Consider the following 21,993-nt stretch of genomic DNA (forward strand, 5'->3'; position numbering starts at 1 on the left):
TGTCGTACCCGTGGCTGAAACCACTTGCTCATCCCAAGCGGACAAGAATCTATGGGCGAAAAACCGATCGTCCACAGGTTTATCCGGTACGCTTGGCAACTCTTTGTTGTCGGATGCCAGCTGGCTGAATGTACGAAATCCCAACAAGTAGACCTGCAGACGATCTTCTGGAGGCTAGGCCTGGAAGCTCTGATCTTTTTGGGGCCTCAAAAATATCTGGCCAAGATATTATTCGTAATGCCACGTGTCAGTTTATCGACCATGTCGCCACGTGTAAAAGCGATGCCACGATGGATAAAGCTCCGTCCCAAAATACCCTTTTCTTCTCTCATCGACCTTTCGCTCCCCACCTCTCTCTCTCTCTCTCTCTCTCTCTCTCTCTCTCTCTCTCTCTCTCTCTCAATATTTTCTGGGGTTTGCTTGCGAAGGCCGTGCAATCGAGACCATCCTTTTTGTGGAGCATCGATAGATTTGTTTCTCGGAAGGAGAAATGGAGGACGGCTCACTAGATCGGCCGATGAAATCCGAAATCGGTGGGATCGAGGATGAGGTAATGGTTGATTCTTATTTCCTTCTTAAAATTGTCGCCTTTTCTATTAAGTTTCTTGAAAGAAGAAATTTTGGTGGATATAGCGTCTGAATTAATGTTTGGCTCAATTATATGTGCAGTTGAATGCTTGGTCAGAAGGGGTAAAGTTAGGTTTTGTTCGAAATGTGTTTTTATTTTTATTTATTTTATTTTTTGCTTTAGTGTTGGATATGTAAGTTTTTGATGATTACGGTTCAGGTTCGTCGTTATGATTTAATTTACTTATACAAGATGCGAAATGACTCGTTTAGCTCCAATAGATCTTGGTATGCTGTTTTATTGCGATTTGCTATACAACGTCTGACTGGAACTTGTATTTTTCATTGTCCGAAAGAATTTCTGCATGAGATTGAGTCCTGATCTAGAAGGGTTGACCTTTTCGCCAAAGGCAAAAGTGGAGTTGTTTATAAAAAGAAAATAATTAAAGGGTACACTTTTGCTTAGAATACTTGAGCATATGAAGATGCAACATGGCATACAAGTACGTGTAAAATTAAATATGGGATCAAATGCTTTTCCTTTTAGTCTGAAAACCCTTTAGTTCCGTGACTTATTTAGAGGAGAATTAAGGTGCTGTTTGGTTGGCGATTTTAATTTGATAAGAAAAGTTTTCAGCAGTAGTCAGGATGGGGAAATTATTGTATGGATGGATTTGAATGAAAATGGGATGGAGTTTGGTTATAATATGTAACAATTATCTTAGCGCACCTTCCTAGCTTACTCCCTGTTCCTAAGGGCTTCTTATAAAGCAGGAACTTTTTTCATTCATTATTCTGAACTTTGCCATTTTTTCTTTTTTTAAGTGAAAAAAAGTATTACAACCCTTGCCGTCCACCGCTTTTTGATTTCTCACTTCATCTGTCATCCAAATTATCATGAAGTTATCTGTCCTTTTACCAGGGCAATCAGGTGTTAGATTCTATCCCGAATAGATGGACGGATGAGAAGCATATGCTTTATCTTAGTTCAATGGAAGCATCATTTGTTAATCAATTATACAACAGTGAGCACCACTCGAAGGATTTGCTTGGTTGGTCACCCAAAACACAAAAGCTCACAAATTTACCCAGATCAGATGGCAATCACTTGTTACAGGTATTAGTAGTTCTTTCTCCTTTTCAGATTTTTTTTTTGGCTGCATTAACTGTTATGTAGAACCTTTTCATTTGTTTCATTAATATAACTGTATGGTTTGCAGTTTAAGGTCTTGCGTAAGGGCTGTTGGGAGAATCTTAAGTTTGAGAGGGCTAAGACTCGAGTAGATAATGGAAATGAAAGTCATCCTCTACATGCAAATCCATGGATTCAGCACTTCAGGTACAAAAATGCAAAAAACCACCAAGTGGATGATTTTGAGTCAGATTCTCAATCAATCCGAAGAGAAGGTCAGCAGCATGGAAAGGAAACAAAATGTTCGACAGAGCTTCCAACTTGCCATCACACAAATCATCAAGATCTTATTGACAGAAGTACAGGTACCTTTGCTAATTTGATTCTCTGCTCTTTGGTCCCTTAATCATTCTTCGTAATGACTTCTGTTTCATCTTTTCCTTTACCTCTTCAAGAGTTTTCTTTTCTTTTCTTTTCTTTCTCTTTTTTTTTCTCTCTTTTGGACAATGGACATTATTTACTTTATATTTGATATCTTGTACTTTGATAACATATGCCTTGTGCAGCTACTAGGTTGATTGCATGTTAAGCTAGCAGGAAAAACTAAGATATTGAAGGACTTGCCACTATAAGTCTATAACCAATCTGGATCGATGCATAATGTAGTTTGGAATTTGAGAAGCTTACTGATTACTGAAAGCTTACTTGTACCACATGTGTGTTCCCTGCAAACTTCTTTTGCTACTTTGAGAACCACTAATATACTTATTCCCAAATGGGAAAAGTCGTGGATAGTTTCTTACATATTACTCTTATTTTAGTTCTAGGAGGAATGAGTGGATATGAAGGTTACTGCATCTAGTAATGTGTTAATGGCTGTAATTCTAGACACCAATTGTGACAAAGTCACAAAGGAATTCATGGTATGTCATTGGATTCTTCCAGTTATTGTGTTGTGATGTTGTCTTTCCATGCATGCATATCCCATTCTTTAAAATTGATTTTCCTATGACCATAGGACATGTCATAATTATCCAGATTCTTAATTCTTTACCAGTTTTGGTTTGGGTTATGTGCAGACTATAGAACAATTTGAAAGTTAGTATTAAGGATGTTGATTAATTGAACCTCATTTTTTTTCATGTGAAGTTTGAATATCCAATTGAAATACTGCACTTTAGACAGGTGGATATTTCATCTGGTTCATCTGTCAATCTTGATTTGGATGGAATAGAATGAACGGTATGTGTGTGCACCTATTAGGGAGCCTCTTGCGGTCAGAAATCAATCTTCTCAACTATTATCTGGAATCCAAATGCAGTGGCAATATGGCTTCCCATGCAGAGGAGGCGCCCGCATCATGACATCATCCAAGTTTTTTCAAAACCATATAGGGTCATTTAGATCACAATCGGAAGACTTGAAAAGTATTATGGCCAGTAACAAGTATTAATGCTATGAAAGTCGATATAAAGCTCATTGCAAAATCAAAATCAGGAAAGGGATGCTTGCTATAATGTATAAAGTCTATTTTTTGGTGGAGTTACCTTCCATGTGTATTTTAGGAGCAGACAGTGTGGGAAGAAGTTCCTCAGAAAGACAATAACTTTTGATGTTGAGTCATATTAAGGCACAAATAAGCCAGGGAGGCAAATGAAGACAATTCCACAAATTTCTATTGATTCTAAAAATTTCTAGTCAGTAAATTTAGTTTGTGCAAATGGTTCATCATTTGGTGAAAGATAAGAAGTTAATAGTGGAAGCAGAAGATAAAAGTATCAATCATGTTTTATGCACATGCAGTAGTTGTGTTGATGAGGTAAAGTTCCACCAGGCAAATTGTTGAGACTAAGCTTGATCACATTAATCTCAAAGGTTACTAGTTATGATCAAAATTATGCAGTAAATTCTGTAAGATAATTTGCACCTTAGTCTTTGTTTATTTGTGAGCTTCACATCCACTTGAAAATTTGAAATAAAGGATGGTAGGAGGTTTGTGTTTTTATTTGAGCATTTTCATTCTATTCTGAGACAGATGGCCAGAGAATTAAAGAGTATAACTTGTCTTTTTCAGAGGTATCAGATCAGAATTTTGTTGATGAGGTGGTAGGAGGGGCAGAATCAAGTAGAACAAGCAGGAAAAAGAGATCGAGAAAACCTGTTGCTAATTTGCTTAATGATCAAGTGAGCAATGGGTTATTCTTTAAATTTCCTCTTTTGCATAACAAATTGTATAGATGAATGCAGTTACTTTTCCTTGTCAGAAAATTTCACTAGCACTGACCCCATGGATTCTTATCAGGTTGTTCCCTCTGGAAAATCTCTTTCAGCACCAGATTCTCGTGAGGATCGTGATTGCCTAAGAGGAAAAGACACATAAAGATGGCAACACTACAGAGATTACAACTTTCCTTCGGACCTTAGAACATAAGCTTCATTTTTCAAAGACCAGCAGCCAAACAATTGACTGCTGTAGTGTGATCATGCACTAGTAAATTCAAGTTAGCGAAGCATCTGATTTCCGATATGGGGTGCATCTAAGGATACGAAGGTGTCAAACTGTGGTAAAGAGTGGAGTAAATAGGAAAACCTCATTTGGTAGTAATACATCACTCTTACTTATACTGTCACAGAAGCTTAGAATTGTATTCTATAGATGTATTGAGAGGAATGCAAGGCAACTTCCATTGCTATACTATTTACTGTTTATAAATGCCTGTTCCTAAAAAAGGTGTTTGAGCAGTGTTCCGCCGAAGCTGTGAAATCAGTACAAGAAGCTTACAATTATCTTCTATATGGTCTTGTATGATTTGAGATTAGGTTCCGAACTCGATTAGTTAGTCTTTTTTTTTTAGTCTTGATTTTTTTAAAAATTACTTGATTAGATAAAAAAAAATATTTGGTTGCTAAACCAGATTAGAGGTATTTCTCTAAACTCAGAGCAAATAAGGTCTCATGTATTGTTTAATGCTTCATTAGATAAATGTCAGTTTCCAAGTAAGGTGTTTGAGCAGTGTTGCACGGAAGCTGTGAAAGTTTTATTTCTATTGGCAATTATGCAATGTATGCTGGTGAGAAGGATAAGATTCTTTTTAACTCATGATGCTGGTGAGAAGGATTAGATTCTTTTTAACTCATGATGCTGGTGAGAAGGATTAGATTGTTTTTACTTACTGCATGTCAGGCAAGACGGCATTTGCTCAAAAAAATAATCTTCATAAGTTTTTAAATAATAAAATTAGACTATCGCTATAGTCGTCGTGTATATAAATGTATTCACATCTAATATTAAAATATATATGCACTCAGCTTTTAAAATTCCAACCTTACAATTATCAAAATTGTAAAAGGTTTTTTTAATGTTAAGGTCCTGAGGCAAGACAATCATTAAAACGTAGATAATTAGCAATTCAATTCTATTTTAATCAGCAGTTAGCTCTGTTTCTGACATCCTTCTAATTAGCTAAAGTTAATAAAAAAAAACTAGATTTATAGTTTCCTTTTGTAGTTTTAGTTTTTGCCAAACAATTCCTATAACTTTGTTTTTAAAAAGAATAACTTATATAGTTAATTGTTTGGTTGCATACTAGTAAAAATGGTTAAAGAACAGTTAAATAGATCATTTGAAAATCACGAGTTGCATGAGTCTTCCTTTAATTATCTTGTGCAAACATATAATTAATTATTTTAAAAACAAAATAGCGAATTATATGATATTATTAAAGCATGATATCAGTTAATTGGTTGATTAGACGCATCGAGAATTCCCCGGCGGCCTTCTTGTATAAGCCGGCGACGAGACAGCTGGAATCGCCGACTTCAGTATAAAACTGTGATCCTTTTTCTCCCCGAAGAAAATATCAGAAGCAGCGGGCCTACCGCTCTCATCGAAGTAAAGCGGAGAGAAAGATGGGAGTTCCGTGGACGAGCCGAAGACGGCGATGGCCAAGCCCGGTGCCCATCTTTGTAGCCTTCGTCGTGGTCGCGGAGATCGCTTTCCTCGGCCGGCTCGACATGGCCAAGAACGCCGCCATGGTCCACCATTGGACCACTTCCTTCTATTTCCCTTCCTTATCCAACTCCTCCTCGCCTCTGTCCTTTTCCGAATCCCTCGCCACCAGCGAAGACGACGAGTTCCGTAGATGCGAGATGTTCTTGGAGAGGGAGGATAATATCCAGTACACCCGTGATTTTGGAGTCGATCCTGTTTTGGTCTCCGGCGCCGAACAGAAGGTTTGGATTCTGTGTAATCTCCGTTGTCTTGTTGGAAAGATTCAAACTCTCCAATCTTTTCGACTACTTTTCCAGTTAGGTGTTATATGGAGATTGGTCAAAGGGGAGAATTTTTGTCGTGAGGAAGATTGGCCTATAGTACTGTTATAGCAATTAGCTGCATTGATAAATTATGTGCACATTCAATTCAATGATAATTTTGCTCTTTGAGTTTCTTTGACTTTCCAAAATTACATCTATCTTTGGTTTTGTTATCTCGTCTAAACTAGGAAACCACATTGATCTTTTATTGCCTATTATGGCTAGATAGTCATCCAGTTGGCGTCGAAATTTCACACTTTAATTTGTTAACAGATCAATCGGACATAGCTTTGTAGGATTTCTTGGCATAGTTCAGTGTTTCTTGGGATTTACCATTTCATGTCTACTAGATGTCTCAACATGTTTACACTAAGGCATACCTTATACCATCAGAAGATGCAGTTAGATGCTTTAATATACAAAGAAATCTATTTCTTCAACAAAAAAAAAAAAGGTTATTTAATTATTCTACCTATGTTATATATAACTTTTTGTTTCTAATTCATTTTCAGGATTGGAGTTCCTGCTCTGTTGGCTGTAAATTTGCATATGGAGCAAACAAGATGCCTGATGCCACATTTAACCTTCCTCAGCATCCTAAAACAGCTAGAATACATCGTTCGATGGAATCATCAGAATACTATCTAGAGAACAAAGTTGATGTAGCACGACGGTGGGTAAGCACACTTCATAGTTCTGTAGCCTCTCTTTTTGCTATAAGAACTAAGAAGAATCAGTTCTTTTATCATCATAAACATTAGAAGTGAGTTCTTTAGAGTTGAGTTCCAACTCCAAAGAACTTTACATGTAGCTTATAGAGTTCTTTATTTGATTTTAATCTGTTGGTGATACTGCTGGTGTATTCATTCTTTTATCATCATAAACATTAGGTTTCCATTTCTGTTGGGAAGCTAGAAATTCCATTGCCATTTGTCAAGAAGCACATAATATTATGACAGATGATACATTTGTGTAAAACAGCTGTCTTATATGGTCATACATTTTGGAGTCCAGATATAGGTTTTAAAATCTAACTTATTCCCATTGGCACTTCCAACTTTCTTTATATTTTATTCCAACTATGATAGCTATCTCTATGTGAATACTCAATGGAAAGAATTGTTATTAACGTTGTGACCATGTTCTCAGTTTGTAAAGCTCTGTTAATGCTAAGTTTTGAATAAATGATATCATAACTGAGTTTGCCATGAATTACTTGTTTCTATTATGCTTGCTGATCCTTCTTAAGTTTCACTTACTAATTGTGTTAGATTTTGGGCGTAATGGATGCATGCAATTGACTTTCTTATCCTTTGCCAAACATAGATACACTTGTACAGTGCTTTAGTTCTCAATTGAAAATTAACTTTTCTACCCTTTTTTTCCTTTTTCTCTTTTATTATTTTTTATTTTTTATTTTTTGTGATCTGTTGTAGGAGAGGTTACAACATCATAATGACCACTAGTCTTTCCTCAGACGTTCCAGTTGGCTACTTTTCATGGGCCGAGTATGACATCATGGCACCTTTGCATCCAAAGACTGAAGTTGCCCTTGCTGCTGCCTTCATTTCTAATTGTGGTGCACGTAACTTCCGCTTACAGGCTCTTGAAATGCTTGAAAAATTGGATATCAAAATAGATTCTTATGGAAGTTGTCACCGAACCCGTGAGGGGAGAGGTACCTGCAAAATGCTTATCATTTATCAGATGATTTCTCTTATATTTATCTGTAGCAAATGTAATGCCACCAACATTCTTATACAATTTTATAGTTGCATATAGCTACATCCTTTTTTTCATATAATAGAACCATTTTGTTTTCTAAAATGTTTGTTTGTCGTAAATCTAAATGAAAATTAGACAATATATGATGAGGATCTTGATAAATCCTTCCAAACATCTTCTGTTTTTTTTATCTATTTCAGCCAAATATTACTATCCTGTCTATCAAATAAAATGCTGACATGAGAATAAAATGAAGGATAATGACCACTGACATGCATTCAAGCATTTAATTTCATATGAGTTTACCAGAAGTGATGTTAATAGTTATATTTGTTTCCAAAAGCATCATATGTGGCAATTTAACTATCACAGTGGACAAAGTGACAACACTAAGGCGCTACAAATTCAGCTTGGCTTTTGAAAATTCCAATGAAGAGGATTATGTTACCGAAAAGTTCTTTCAATCCCTTGTTGCAGGTATGCACAATAAAAATTTTATGCTATCTTATCGAAGTTGTATGATGATCTTTTGAGTGGTTGTTGGGTGGATATCTTATCAGTGTGTTTATATGATAGATGGACACAAAATTGTTGGAACTATGCTGCTGTTGTTGTGACAACAAATTGGTTATCTAGTCTTGTCATACAAGTCTTAGTAGTTGATCCATTATTTTCTTTCTTGGCTTGATGCCCTCTTTTGGTCTTTAAATTGTTAAACAGTTACATACAATTTGATTGACTTCTCTCCTTTTTCTGTTTTCAATTCTAATAAATTGTTTTGCATGCATTCTTTTATTTTTCTAATAGAGCCACATACAAAGTAGTGATTTTATTAAAATAGAAGGTTCCTTAAGAGGGTGGGAAAATAGGAAATCCAAAACTTACATGGGGAAGTGGGAATCAGTAAGAGAATAATTTTTTTTATCATTCAAGAGTCCAAAGGCTATAAATGGGCTGAACAAAGGACCAATCATCCTTTAATATAAAGACACTTTAGGCCCGACTAAGTTTTAGTCAATATACTAAACTGCACAATCTAGATTTCAAATTATTGTGCTACTGATCTGTTGTTTCGAGTTAAACACCGTCGAGCCATTGCTTTAAGCCATCGTGTTGTCGAATTACTCATCCAAACTACTGCATGCATTATTGAGCCGAATCATTAAGCTAAGTCTCCGTACTAAATCACCAAACAATTTTTTTCACAATAATTACGTGGGGTTGAAGTCGACTCTCCGATCTCCTTGGTCGTAAAGGAGGTAGGTACCAACTTTTTCAAATTTGGTTGGTGTAAGAGAAGATATGATAGGATTTGATTTAATGCAAATATAAGCACTAAATATGATAATTAGAGAAATAGGATAAGTAGAGAAAAAGTATCAATATAGTTGACCTCAAATAGTCGAGAACAAAGATTTGGTTGTTATTATATGCTTTCTTTTATTTAATTTTATTTTCAACTTTTCGATATGCCTAAGTTCCTCTTTAAGGACTTCTTGGAAAGGTAGAGTAGACTTCATTGAAACTTATAGTTTTGACCTAAGATATGGATGTATTACCCAACTAAGCAAATGGAATTTACTCCTTAGCAAATCATGCCCCACCATGAGTTTGTAAGCCCCAGTTATATAAGAAGAAGCACTTTTCAAGTTCCAACAATTTGAGTGAGAATGATCGATCTTCTTTTAGCTAAGATGACAAAGAGAAGTTCTGTTATTTGAAATAAGTAATTTATGCACAGATTTTATGTTTTTTTCATTTCACAGTCAAAAATATACTCTTACTTAGGAGCAGGTTTCTTGCAACTTTTGTCTACCACTTTTGATCTGTAATGCTTGAAACCCGTAGTGATTGTTCATATAAAATTATGCAGGATCTGTCCCTGTTGTAGTTGGTGCTCCTAATATCCAAGATTTTGCACCCTCTTCCAGTTCAGTTTTGCATATCAAAACCCTTGATGATGTTGCTTCAGTTGCGAAGACCATGAAATACCTTGCTACAGATCCTACTGCATACAATCAGTCAGTTAGGTAACACCTTTCCGATATGAAAGTGCTAACGATCTCTCTAAAGTTGTATCATATGAGGCACTCATGATTTAACATCATCCCTTTTATTTCTAGCACATTTACGCTAACCTGCTAGGAGATATGCAGATATTGTTTTATATGCTGAGAGTTTGGTTTGTCATGTTTCTTATCAGATGGAAATATGAGGGTCCATCTGATTCTTTCAAGGCACTAGTTGACATGGCAGCTGTTCACTCGTCTTGCCGCCTTTGCATTCATATTGCAACAAAGATCCACGAGGAAGAAGAAATGACCTCCAATTTTCGAAAACGCCCTTGTAAGTGCATGAGTAAAATAGGAACTCTGTACCATATCTATGTGCGAGAGAGGGGACGATTTGAGAAGGAATCCATATACCTCAGGTACAATTCATGCTTCCCTCGTCTTATTTATTAAACTATGGTTCCTAACTTCCTTTCTCAACTGAGATCCATTTCTCGCAACCTGTGATAGATCTGGAAACTTGAGTTTGAAGTCTTTGGAAGCTGCTGTGCTTATGAAGTTTAAGTTGCTAAATCATACGGCTGTATGGAAGGAGGAGAGACCAGAAAGCATAAGAGGAGGCAATGACTTGAAAATATACAAAATATACCCAGTTGGTCTCACCCAGAGACAAGCACTGTTTAGCTTCATGTTTGAAAATGATGCTGATTTGAGGAAACATATCGAGAAGAATCCTTGTGCAAAATTTGAAGTCATTTTTGTATAATTATTGCTGTTAGTGACTTTTTTTTCCTGGTATATATATTGATGGAATTTACCAGGTCTGTAATACAATCCTGTTTGATTTTATAATATATATTTTTTAGGATTAATTATATTTTACCTATGAATGGTTTAGCTTAATTTTTTTTAAAAATTCTATGTACTTTTAACTTAAGTACGTAACTCTATATGGTATTGAGTAAAGTGTAATGGTGATTATATTAGAGCTCGAATTTGGATATCCTCGTTAGAGATAAAATAAAAAAGGACCGAATAAGCTTATTATATATATATATACTCAATATATATTATATGTTTATTATTTCAAATCTATGCGAAGTAAAACTTATTCAATTAATCTATAACTTTGTTTGTATGATGAGCTCTAATTTAATAAAAAAAATGATAATTGTATTTTAGTCAAAGACCTCGTCGGGTTAAGTTTAAAGTACACTGTAATTTTGTGAAATTGAATGGAACGATGGGAGGGTAAAATGCAAATTCCCCTACTTCATATTTCTCTGTCTCATGAATCATGATGTGCTCTGTTTTAATTCTCGTCAGCGTCGCCGTTCGCTTGAATGACTACGTGGTTATAACTTATAAGCTCTCCTAAATTATATTTTCATCTCCTAAGCCATGACTTAAATCTTTTGACGCAACAAAAATATAGTTTTACTTTTGACTCAATTACGCAAAACTTCTTCATACTTTCAACTAAAACATTTAATTCTCATATTGTCCGGACTAAACTGTAATTATTATTATCTTTATCGTTTCACAAAATTAAAGATTTAATTTGAAGATACTTAATATACACAAATTTATAGATAATTTGATAAATTTTCCAACGCATTTAAAATAATATTAATCAAAATTTAAATAATAAAAATATATTAAATAAATGTATGTTTTAATTATTATTTTATTATTTAAAATATCAAATTGATATTATTTTAAATGTATTATAAAATTTATGTAATTCTCTATAATTTTATTATTAATAAATTTAATATTTAATATTTAATATTTAATTTAATTAATATGATAAAAAAAAAATAAAAGTTGCATTTTAATTTAGACCACATAAAAGTTAACGATAACGTAAGTACATAGGATTTCGTGCAATTGAACCAAACTATAGGGGTAAAAGTGTAATTAACTAAAAAAAATATAACCTATTACTTGTATTATCTAAAATATTATAATTTTCAATAGTATAAGAGATAGGGATCCCTAGTATTATTGAAAATTATAAAATTTTAGATAACTAAGTGAAAATAATAATATATTAAAAAATTTCAACACAAAGCTTTTAGGTGTCTAGTTTATGCTTCAAACTAGAACCAAACCCCACCTAAATCTGCTCCAAGATCCTAGCCACCAAACCACTAAATATTTATTTTATAATATTATTTAAAATTTGAATGAAACTCATAATCTTTTTGTTCATTAGAAACATACCAACTGACTCTGGAATTAGTTAGTAAATTCCAACAACAGTGGCTAATTATAGAAAGGTCGCTTCATTGCTGTTCAAATATTCATCTGATCATCTCCACCAATCACTCCCTTTATCCAGTATGCAAATCTATCCCCCACTTGTACGTGTCTCTCCCAGACTCTGTCCTCTCTTTCCTCCACTTCTTCCTCTTCCTCTTCTCAAACGCAAAAGATCGAACAACTTCCGCGCATCCATGGACCGCAGCACTACATTATCACGATTCCCCCGACTCCCGCATCGCGATCTCATGCTGGATCTGATCGCCACTGCCGAATCCCTCTTGAGTCCCGATCTCCTTCCCTCCTCTGTCCCCGACGACGTACTCTCGTTCCAGAACGAAGCCGGCACGTCTATCGGCTCCCTCGATGTCAGATCCGGATCTCCTGGCTCCTCCGTAAGTTTGCTATTTCTTTGAAGTTCCAAAATACTCAAAATATCTTCTTCTATTTTCATCTATAGTATATAATGATTTGTATTTAAGGAAGAAGCTTAAAATTATAACAATAAATCATAGTGCATCGAAGAAGAACTAATCCAAGGATTGGTATCCTGGGAATGTTTAGTTAGGAGGGGGCACATGACATGATTAAGAGTGCAGATCTCATTCGAGGATCTAATTATATAAAATCTATACATGGAACGTTGTGTTATATAAGTCAACTCGGTTAGCAATCAGTCAGCTTCTTTTCCTTTTCTTTTCGAAATATGAATTTGGAATCCAAGTGTCTCGGTATATCTAAAATTCTTCCTAACTTCAATTTCGTTATAAAAATGGCAATTTCTCATCTTTCCAATCAGCTTTTTCTACGCGAATTGAGCAAAGTTATGTTACTAGATCTCTGCTTCTCTGCAGGTTGATTTCATATTAGAGTCCTGGCTCCACTGCCAGATTCCAAATGGTGCTCTTGACATCACAACACTCTTTGCCTTCCTCAACGACTCAACCGATGCACCCCACTTCCTTTTGGAGATCATACAGAGCAGCCCAACATCCCTTATCCTCTTCCTCGATCTGCTTCCTCGGAGAGACCTCGCCGTCGACGCCGACTACGTCGATAAATTCTATCAGGACACACAGCTGGACAAACAAAGGCAACAAGTGAATAAAGTACCGCAGGTGCTTCCATACTATTCTAATTCTCTTTACATACGCAGTATTCTTTCTCCCACTGCCATTGCAGTTCATATCAATTGTGGAGAAGACGGGCAGGGTGTCATGGAAGAGATAGTTCGTACTCAAGTAGAAAGCGCAGCCAAGGAGGTTCTCCAAATTTGGTTCGACAAATGTGCCAGAAGCAGTAAGCAGATGGAGGAGAGTGAAAGAGCTTATATGCTTAAGAGAGATGGTATGATTAAGACTAAAGCTATTGAGATCGATCTTGCTGCAAATATGCCGAGGTTGTTTGGTGCTGAGGTTGCAAACCGTGTCGTTGGCGAAATTCACAAGGCTTTTGGTTTACGTACATGAGCAGGTAAGGAATGTAATAATTAATTTGTTAAATTGTGGAATAAGGCTAAAATATGCATTGTTATTCTGAATTTTAATAGCTAATACTAGTATAAATTATTTTAATATTTAGTTTAATACTAGCATAAGTTATTCTTCTCGCACCCTATGTAAAATAATCATGCACTGCAAGAAAATAACTATGCACTATGAGGTAATATGGGATTATAAGTCTTCGCTGCAGAAAAAGAGTAGCCTTAATATTTATTATTATTATTATTATTACAAAATTTATAAGTCCACAAAAAAAGATGGAATCTAAATTATGGATGAGATGACTAATATTTAAAAGAATAGATAGAGGAGGGATAGAATCTTAATTATAGTTGAGGTGATGTGTAATTAAGTGCTATCTAATTTATGAGCAAAATAATAATTATTGATTATTATTAAAATAATAATTTTATAAAAATTGTACAAAATAAGATGAGAGAAAATATTAAATTAATATACTAAAATAAGACCTTGTTCATTTGTAGAATAAGGGTGAAATAGGAAAAAGTATTCTAATTTTTAATACTAGAAGAAGATGGCTAATACTAGTATAAGCTATTGTAATGTTTAGTTTAATACTAGTATAAGGTGTAATTATTATATTTGATGTGATATAAAGTTGATATTAAAATAATAAAATTATATTGGGAATTGGTGATGTTTTAAATCCAATGATGAAAATACCCATAACTATATGTTAAATAGTAAATAGTATGGGGCCTTTCTACTACGGACTTTCTTGCATTGTGCAGGGTACCTTGCACTATGTGAGGCTATAACACCGTACTCGAGTATTCATTCATACTACTTGGCATCAGCATTAGAGCGATCGAGGGCAAGGGCGGAGATGTTGCCCCACCATAGGGAGACACGATTGAGGAGAGGCGGGGAGACATGATAGAGGAGGATTAGATCATTGCAGGCAAGGACAATAGTGAGGTGGAGGGATGGGAAAGGGAGGCCAATGCGATAGTGAGGGCTGCGTGGGAGTCGGAGAGGAGGCGAGAGAGGAGATGGGAGGGAAGGGAGGAGAGAAAGTAGAGGGCCGTGGCGGAGACCTTAAGGTTAGGGGAGGAGAGATTGGATCGGAGGCTGAAGATGAGCACGCTCATAGAGGTTGGGAGTAAGGTTGAGTGAGCGGAGGAGGTCGAACACGAGCTTCTTGCAGACGATGAAGGGGGAGCTGATGATCTCATCGCAGGTGGTCTTAGCAACGACAAAGACGTCGTGGCCGGCGGTGAAATGCTAGACGACTTGGAGGAGCGCACCAGATTGCTTGAGAGCGTTGGTTACCCCGCACCTACACTGTGCAAGTATACGGGGTTGCCTTTGGAGATGAAAGAAAGAGGAAATTGCAATTGTAGCTAATATGGCTAGTGTATTGTAATCTCAAAGGGTAAAATTATAATCTTAGGTTATTAATAAATATTTTTTTAAAAGTTGTATGGAATAAGATGAAAGATAATATTAAAATAATATAAGATATTATTTAGTTGCTACAACAGAATAAGGAGGCTTATTCCATAATAAGGAGGCGAGACATATTCTAGAATAAGTCTTCCTATTCCACGAGTGAAGGAAGGGCTAAGATAGTTATTATTTAATTAGTGTACTAGAACAATGAGGCTTATTTTAGAATTAACTTACAAAGCTGACTGCTTTTGACTTTCAAGAGTGTAATGTAACAGTAAATCACATGTGCGATTACTGTTTACGATCAAATCGACTCAATTCTGTGTCTATGATTTGTTCACATCCGGAGTTGGGATCCGAAATCCGACAGTTGAATTTTAGCTGGCGGGTTGTCTATTAAACGTTCTTGTTAGATAACCTTCTAAACTCCCATTTCCACTGATAAATCTTATTATCAACAATGCAATTCTGTCGGCCACCCGTGCTTTGCTCTCTTCCTCTTCCTCTTCCTCTTCTCAGACGCAAAAGATCGACCACATTCCGGGCATCCATGGGCCGCAGCTCTACGTTGTCACGATTCCCCCGAGTTGCGCATCACGATCTCATGCTGGATCTGATCGCCACCTGCGAATCCCTCTTGGGTCCCGACCTCCTCCCCTCCTCCGTTCCCGACAATGTGCTCTCGTTCCAGAGCGAATCCTGCACCTCTATCGGCTCCCTTGATGTCAGATACGGCTCCCCTGGCTCCTCCGTATGTTTGCTATTTCTTTCTAACTCTGTCCCCAGTTATGCTCTTAAATTAAGCAAAAGATCACTATTTCTTTTTTCTGCTTCTTAATTTTTGTGTATGGTGTAATGATTTGGATTCAAGGGAAGAAGCTTAAAGTTTATAGCAACAAATTAGAGAAGGCTTTGAAGAAGAAATAATACACGGATTAGTATCCTCAGAATATTTGTTTAAGAGGGGTATGTGACATGATTAATAGATCTATCTGCTTCACTGACCACTTTTAATGCTAATGTTCTAAAGCTTTGCCCTAACCTGTAACGCAATAGAGCATAAACTGGACTGCTTATTTATCTCAAATTCTCAATATGCCCCCGGACTGCATAGGAATATAACTAGGTCGCTTGGGATGCGGTTGAAGGACTGCAATGGCATAAACAGGCCCACTTGGTAGGTGTATAAGCCGCCATTAGAGAACATCGATTGTAATCGATTGTAAAAGGCTATGCAACAAGGGAGCAGAATCCATTTTGTGGAAAACTAACCATTAATAGATGGTGTTTTTTTTTAAGAAAAAACAAAGGGATTTTATATATTAACCACCGTTACAAAATGCTGCGTTAGAATTGGAGACCAAAATAGATGTAAGATCAGAAGGAAATTCTTCATCCATGTACACCCTATATGTTCGCACACAAAGCACATTATTTCACCTTCCTCCTTTCTTTAACCAACCAATTTGGACTAGGAGGATCATAGTGATTTCTAAGGCGGGCCGATGCCCAATCTATAAATAAACCTTTGCAAACTATCTTCTCTCTCATGCTATCTTTTCTCTTCTTCTTCTCCTCCTTCCTTCCATATTGTTGGGGTTGCCATCATTGAATCTAGCCATCACCGAACTAACCGGTGGCCATTTAAAAAATCTCTAGCGAATTGTTTACCACATCTTATAGCTATTCTCAGTTTAATAGAGTATATAGTTGTGTAGCCTCATTTTGTATTTCCGACTGCTCAATTCCGATCATGGACATTAATCGCTTAATTTCATAATAATAGCTAAATATTATAATAGCCCAATTTATGAATAAATCTTGGCAAACTCTCTTCTCTCCCATGCTATCTTCTCTCTTGTCCTCCTTCTTCCTTCCATATTTTTTGGGTTGCCCTCAGAGTGTCACCGAACTAACTCGTGGTCACTTAAAAAATCTCTAGCGAATTATTTACTACATCTTATAGCTATTCTCAGTTTAATAGAGTTATATAGTTGTGTAGCCTCATTTTGTATTTTCGACTGCTCAATTCCGATCATGGACATTAATCGCTTAATTTCATAATAATAGCTAAATATTATAATAGCCCTATTCTAACAAATACTATTTATCAAAATTATATTTTATATTACAAACTAACACAATTACTAATTTACCTTTGGCATTTATCCCATAAATCTATTTTATATTAAATTAAAGAGTATCTATTATAATTTCATAAAAAATAAAACATATATTTTTTTATTTTATATCACATCAAAATTAATTATTTCATCTTTAGTTTAGAATACAAATAAACATATGAATAGGTATTTCATATTCAGGAAGCAAAAGATGCCTAAGAAAATAGATGTAGTATCACATTACACAATTAATTGGCAACTGAAGCGTTGTGTGGTTTTGTGCAGGTTGATTTCATATTAGAGTCCTGGCTCCACTGCCAGATTCCAAATGGTGCTCTTGACATCACAACACTCTTTGGCTTCCTCAACGACTCAACCGATGCACCCCACTTCCTTCTGGAGATCATACAGAGCAGCCCAACATCCCTTGTCCTGCTCCTGGATCTACTTCCTCGAAGGGATCTCGCCCTCAGTGCAAACTATGTTGATAAATTCTACCAGGATACGCAGGTGGACAGACAAAGGCAACAAGTGGAGATGCTGCCGCAGGTGCTTCCATACCGTTCTACTTCTCTTTACATACGTAGCATTTTATCTCCGACTGCCATTGCTGTTCATATCAACTGTGGAGAAGACGAGCAGGGTAGGATGAAAGAGATAATTCACACTCAACTAGAGAGTGCAGCCAAGGAGGTTCTCCAAATTTGGTTCGACAAATGTGCCAGAAGCAGTGAACAGATGGAGGAGACTGAAAGATCTTATATTCTTAAGCGAGATGGTATGACTAGAAAAATTCTTGAGACTGATCTCGTCGACAATATGTCAAGGATTTTTGGTGCCGATGTTGCAAACCGAGTCGTTGGCGAAATTCAGAAAGGTTACAGTTTTACAAAATTGCAGGAGGATCTAGCAGCAAAAGCAAAGGTAAGGAGGCCCAGAGAGAATGACAACAAGGGCATTTAGATGATTATTTTAACAATGTTGCTGTTGTCGTCATGTGTTGTATGTATATCGTACTACTGAGCACTGGCTTATATTATATATATATATATATATATATATATATATATATATATACCACCATACTCTAGCTGAGTTCTAATGTACATTTCACCTGTGGCTTTGAGTGTATTGTGTGTATCTATGAAAAGACTTGTTTTTCCTACCACCAAAATAGGTTTTGTTAAGGAAATTTGTGGCTAATTAGAACTTTTTGAAAAAACGAGGTGCATGCCTGAATCTGAATGGATAGTAGTAGTAGGTTTTATATATGTTTGTTAGACTTTGTTCAAATTCGATTGATGTGTCTATTAAATAGCTAATGAATTATAACCAATCTTTTGATATAGAATGAATTTAGGTTGGGCCCAACCTTTTTCTATAAATAAATTACTGGCGGCATGAATAATGACTCCCAACTATTCGATAGATTGCTCAGTCCAAGCAATGGCCTCCTCCTCCTCCATGATATGAAGACCTCGAATCTTAACTTCTTCAACCCTTCTATTCTCTTATACAAACGGATACACCACCGTCTCACGAACCTCCTCATTCCCAAATCATTCCGCTCCTCAATCCCAACAACCCCATCATTTAACCCCGAACGCCAGCAACCAACTGTTGAGACCCACATCAAACACCTTGACCTCTTGCTTAGTTGCTACTCATTAGAATCCCTCAGGAAAGTCCACACTCTCCTCGTTGTCTCAAGATTAATTGAAGACCACTCCCTTGTCATAGAAGTCATTCGTAAATATCTCACCTTTGGTAATCCCACACTCGCATTATCTGTATTTAGCACTGTCGATAGACCTGGTTTGTACCTGCAAAATTTAGCAATTAGATGCTTTTCGGATCATGGGTTCTATCCTGAGTTGCTTGATCTTTATCGCTGGTCGCAGAATTCTAGCTACTGTTGCTCGGATCACTTTACCTTTCCTTCAGTTATTAAGGCTTGCGCCGCCATTTCTAGTCTTAGAGCAGGGAAAGAGGTGCATTGCATGGTTCTGAGAACTGGGTATGGTGGCAATGTAGGAGTTCAGACTGCTCTTCTTGATATGTATGCTAAGGCTGGCCAAATTGGTACATCAAAGAAAGTGTTTGATAATATGTCTGAAAGAGATTTGATCTCATGGAATGCTATGATTTCTAGTTATTCTTTGAATGGGTGCATTCACAAAGCTTTTGAGGGTCTGTGGCAGATGCAACTAACAGGTTTGAAGGCAAATTCGAGCACTATTATTAGTATAATTCCTCTTTGTGCAAGCCCGGGAGCAGCAGAAGTCGGCAAGTCATTGCATGGCCTTGCTCTTAAATCTGGAGCGTTCAGTGACGAGGCACTTTTGCCTACATTAATCTCGATGTATGCTGGACTTGGGGATATATCCTCTGCTAGATTGTTGTTCGAAATGCATCCCGTGAAAGATTTAGTAGCTTGGAATGCAATGATTTCAAGCTATGGACAGCATGGGGAGTTTGAGGAAGGCTTTGAGCTTTTCAAGCTGATGCATTTTATGGGTGTAAGGCCTAATCTAGTTACATTGGTATCTGTTCTTTCTTTTTGTGTTGATCTCTTTAATATTTATCACGGTGAATGCATCCATGCAATTGCCATCAAATTTGGGCTTGCAGGCCAAATTTCCGTCGTAGCTGCCCTTGTCTCAATGTATGCAAAGCTTGGGAAAGTAGCTTCAGCTAGATATTTGTTCCATGGTACTCCTGAGAAAAACCTACTCTTGTCAAACTCTATGATTTCAGGCTATCTTCTAAACAGCGAGTGGAGTAAAGCTTTAGATATTGCCCGTCGTATGCAACGGGAAGGTGTTGCTCCAGATGTGGTGTCCATGGTCAGTGTAATCTCTGGTTGCAAGAGTACCAAAGACTTACCCTTAGGTAAGTCTGCCCATGCATATAGTGTTAGAAATGGATTTGATTCAAACTCTAATGTGATGAACACACTCTTGTCTTTGTACTGTGATTGCGGTCAACTCTCAACCTCTCTTAAGTTGTTTCATACAATGCCGATTCGAAATGTAGTCTCTTGGAATACTATTATATCCGGGTTCACTAAAATGGAAGACACAGAGGCTTGTCTAAAATTATTTTCCAAGATGCGTCAAGAAGGTGTGCAATTTGATTTAGTTACTATGATCAGTCTTCTCAGCAGCTTAAGCCAGATTGAAGACCTCATACACGGAGTATCTATTCATGCGCTGGCAGCCAAAAGTGGATGTGACTCAGATATTTCTCTTACAAATGCTCTCATAAGTATGTACACTAACTGTGGCGATGTTGTGGCAGGTCGCAAACTCTTTGATGGTTTGTGCTTCAAAAGTTTTGTCTCCTGGAATGCTATGATGACCGGATACCGTAAAAGTAACTTGCTTAACAAGGTCATGATCCTTTATCGTCAAATGGTGATGGATGGTTGGAAGCCAAACTCTGTGACCTTGTTGAATATATTGCCCATATGCGAGAGCCAGATGGAAGGCAAGTCCATACATGGTTATGCAGTTAGAAATTCCTTCACATCAGAATCATCCTTTCTCACATCAACTATGAGCATGTATGCCAGGTTTGACAACATCGATTATTGTTGCCTTCTCTTTAAGATGGTCAATGAAAGAAATGTTGTAGGTTGGAATACTATCATATCTGCCTGTCTCCAATGCAAACATGCAGAAGAAGCAATCACGTACTTCCGCAAAATGCTTCAGATGGAATTGGAGCCCGATGTTTTTACAATTCTAGCACTGATCTCTGCATGTTCACAATTAGGAAGTGTAGATTTGGGACACTGTTTGACAGGTTTTACTCTACGCAAGGGCTTCGATAGCAACATCTCTGTTGCCAATTCCCTTATTGACATGCATGCCAGGTGCGGGAGCATATCATTTGCGAAGGACCTCTTCGAGGAATTGAAAGAGAAGGACTCGATCACCTGGAGTGTGATGATAAATGCTTATGGGATGCATGGAAATGGTGAAGCTGCCCTCAATCTCTTCTCCATGATGGAACAAATTGGTCTGAAACCGGATGACATTACCTTTATTAGTATATTATCAGCTTGCAGTCATGCTGGTCTTGTAGAACATGGTAGAATGCTTTTCAACTCTATGTTACAAAATCACCACATAGTACCAAGGATGGAGCATTATGCCTGCATGGTTGACCTCTTTGGCCGCACCGGGCACTTGGATGAAGCATATGATCTTGTTAAGAAACTCCCTTTTAAACCATCGGCTAGCTTGCTGGAATCTTTGCTTGGAGCATGTCAATGCCATGGGAATACTCAAATCGGAGAAGCCATTGGTGAATTGCTCATCAAGTCCAAGCAGTGCGCTCCAAGTTCTTATGTGATGCTTTCCAACATCTATGCAGAGAATGAAAAGTGGGGTGATTATGAGAGGCTAAGGTGTGATATGGAACTGAAGGGATTGAAGAAAGATAGAGGAGTTAGCCTAATAGAGGTGATATAGTAAATGGTGAGCCTGATGAATCTTCTTGCTTAGTTGATGGAGCATGTCTTTTGTTCAGTTCTGTACTCCTTCACGAGATGTACAGAAATAGCATTCTTTATCCAATGCCATTGCATAAGAGAGATTGCTGTTCCAGAAGAATGTTATGTATAACTATCTGTATTAATGGTTGGCTTCCAAAAATATGACCCTTCTTGTAAACTTGATTTAGGATCAGCAGAGAAATATCATGTCATTTACATGCTGTAATTGATACAAAGAGCTGGATTTTCGTTGAAAGGCTATTTATTTGAGTTGAGAGGCTTTCATCGAAGATATCTTCAAACTTCAAACGTATTGCTGACCCAGACAACCAGTGAGATATATACAAATATACACACACACAAACAGAAAAACCATGTTTTATACTTAGAAAGTTCCTAAGAATGCATTGGTTTTTGTTTCTCTAGATGGACAGACTAT

General features: G+C 36.8%; 4 protein-coding genes across 9 annotated transcripts; all 4 read left to right on the forward strand.

Annotated features, from left to right (window-relative positions):
* The first annotated feature begins 330 nt into the window (after positions 1-330).
* LOC140786676 (cold-regulated protein 27-like) lies at positions 331-4,454 on the forward strand. 2 transcript variants are annotated; one of them, XM_073135288.1, is made up of 5 exons: positions 331-550; positions 1,490-1,684; positions 1,788-2,064; positions 3,774-3,883; positions 4,002-4,454. In XM_073135288.1, exons 1-5 carry the CDS (start codon positions 491-493, stop codon positions 4,077-4,079), a joined length of 720 nt encoding a protein of 239 aa, XP_072991389.1. In that variant the 5' UTR covers positions 331-490; the 3' UTR covers positions 4,080-4,454. The 2 variants fall into 2 exon arrangements, 1 of the variants encoding a protein (XP_072991389.1); XR_012108686.1 differs by having other exon boundaries at positions 354-550; positions 2,881-3,883.
* A 995-nt stretch (positions 4,455-5,449) lies between these two features.
* On the forward strand, positions 5,450-10,622 carry LOC140786667 (putative fucosyltransferase-like protein). The gene is made up of 7 exons (XM_073135276.1): positions 5,450-5,932; positions 6,526-6,686; positions 7,450-7,691; positions 8,111-8,215; positions 9,612-9,768; positions 9,942-10,169; positions 10,261-10,622. Exons 1-7 carry the CDS (start codon positions 5,609-5,611, stop codon positions 10,514-10,516), a joined length of 1,473 nt encoding a protein of 490 aa, XP_072991377.1. The 5' UTR covers positions 5,450-5,608; the 3' UTR covers positions 10,517-10,622.
* Positions 10,623-12,054: 1,432 nt separating this feature from the next.
* LOC140801063 (red chlorophyll catabolite reductase) lies at positions 12,055-18,221 on the forward strand. 5 transcript variants are annotated; one of them, XM_073156081.1, is made up of 3 exons: positions 12,055-12,410; positions 12,870-13,488; positions 14,270-15,593. In XM_073156081.1, exons 1-2 carry the CDS (start codon positions 12,096-12,098, stop codon positions 13,482-13,484), a joined length of 930 nt encoding a protein of 309 aa, XP_073012182.1. In that variant the 5' UTR covers positions 12,055-12,095; the 3' UTR covers positions 13,485-13,488; positions 14,270-15,593. The 5 variants fall into 5 exon arrangements, with proteins under 5 accessions (XP_073012182.1, XP_073012189.1, XP_073012174.1 ...); XM_073156088.1 differs by having other exon boundaries at positions 15,450-15,589; XM_073156073.1 differs by lacking the exon at positions 14,270-15,593 and adding an exon at positions 17,339-17,477 and having other exon boundaries at positions 12,056-12,410.
* Positions 18,222-18,308: 87 nt separating this feature from the next.
* LOC140801054 (pentatricopeptide repeat-containing protein At5g39350-like) lies at positions 18,309-21,672 on the forward strand. Its single transcript, XM_073156054.1, has 2 exons — positions 18,309-19,945; positions 20,354-21,672. Exons 1-2 carry the CDS (start codon positions 18,454-18,456, stop codon positions 21,529-21,531), a joined length of 2,670 nt encoding a protein of 889 aa, XP_073012155.1. The 5' UTR covers positions 18,309-18,453; the 3' UTR covers positions 21,532-21,672.
* Positions 21,673-21,993: the final 321 nt, after the last annotated feature.

Source organism: Typha latifolia, chromosome 1 (assembly GCF_019914945.1).
Source record: "Typha latifolia isolate L0001 chromosome 1, TyphaL0001v2, whole genome shotgun sequence".
NCBI lineage: Eukaryota > Viridiplantae > Streptophyta > Magnoliopsida > Poales > Typhaceae > Typha > Typha latifolia.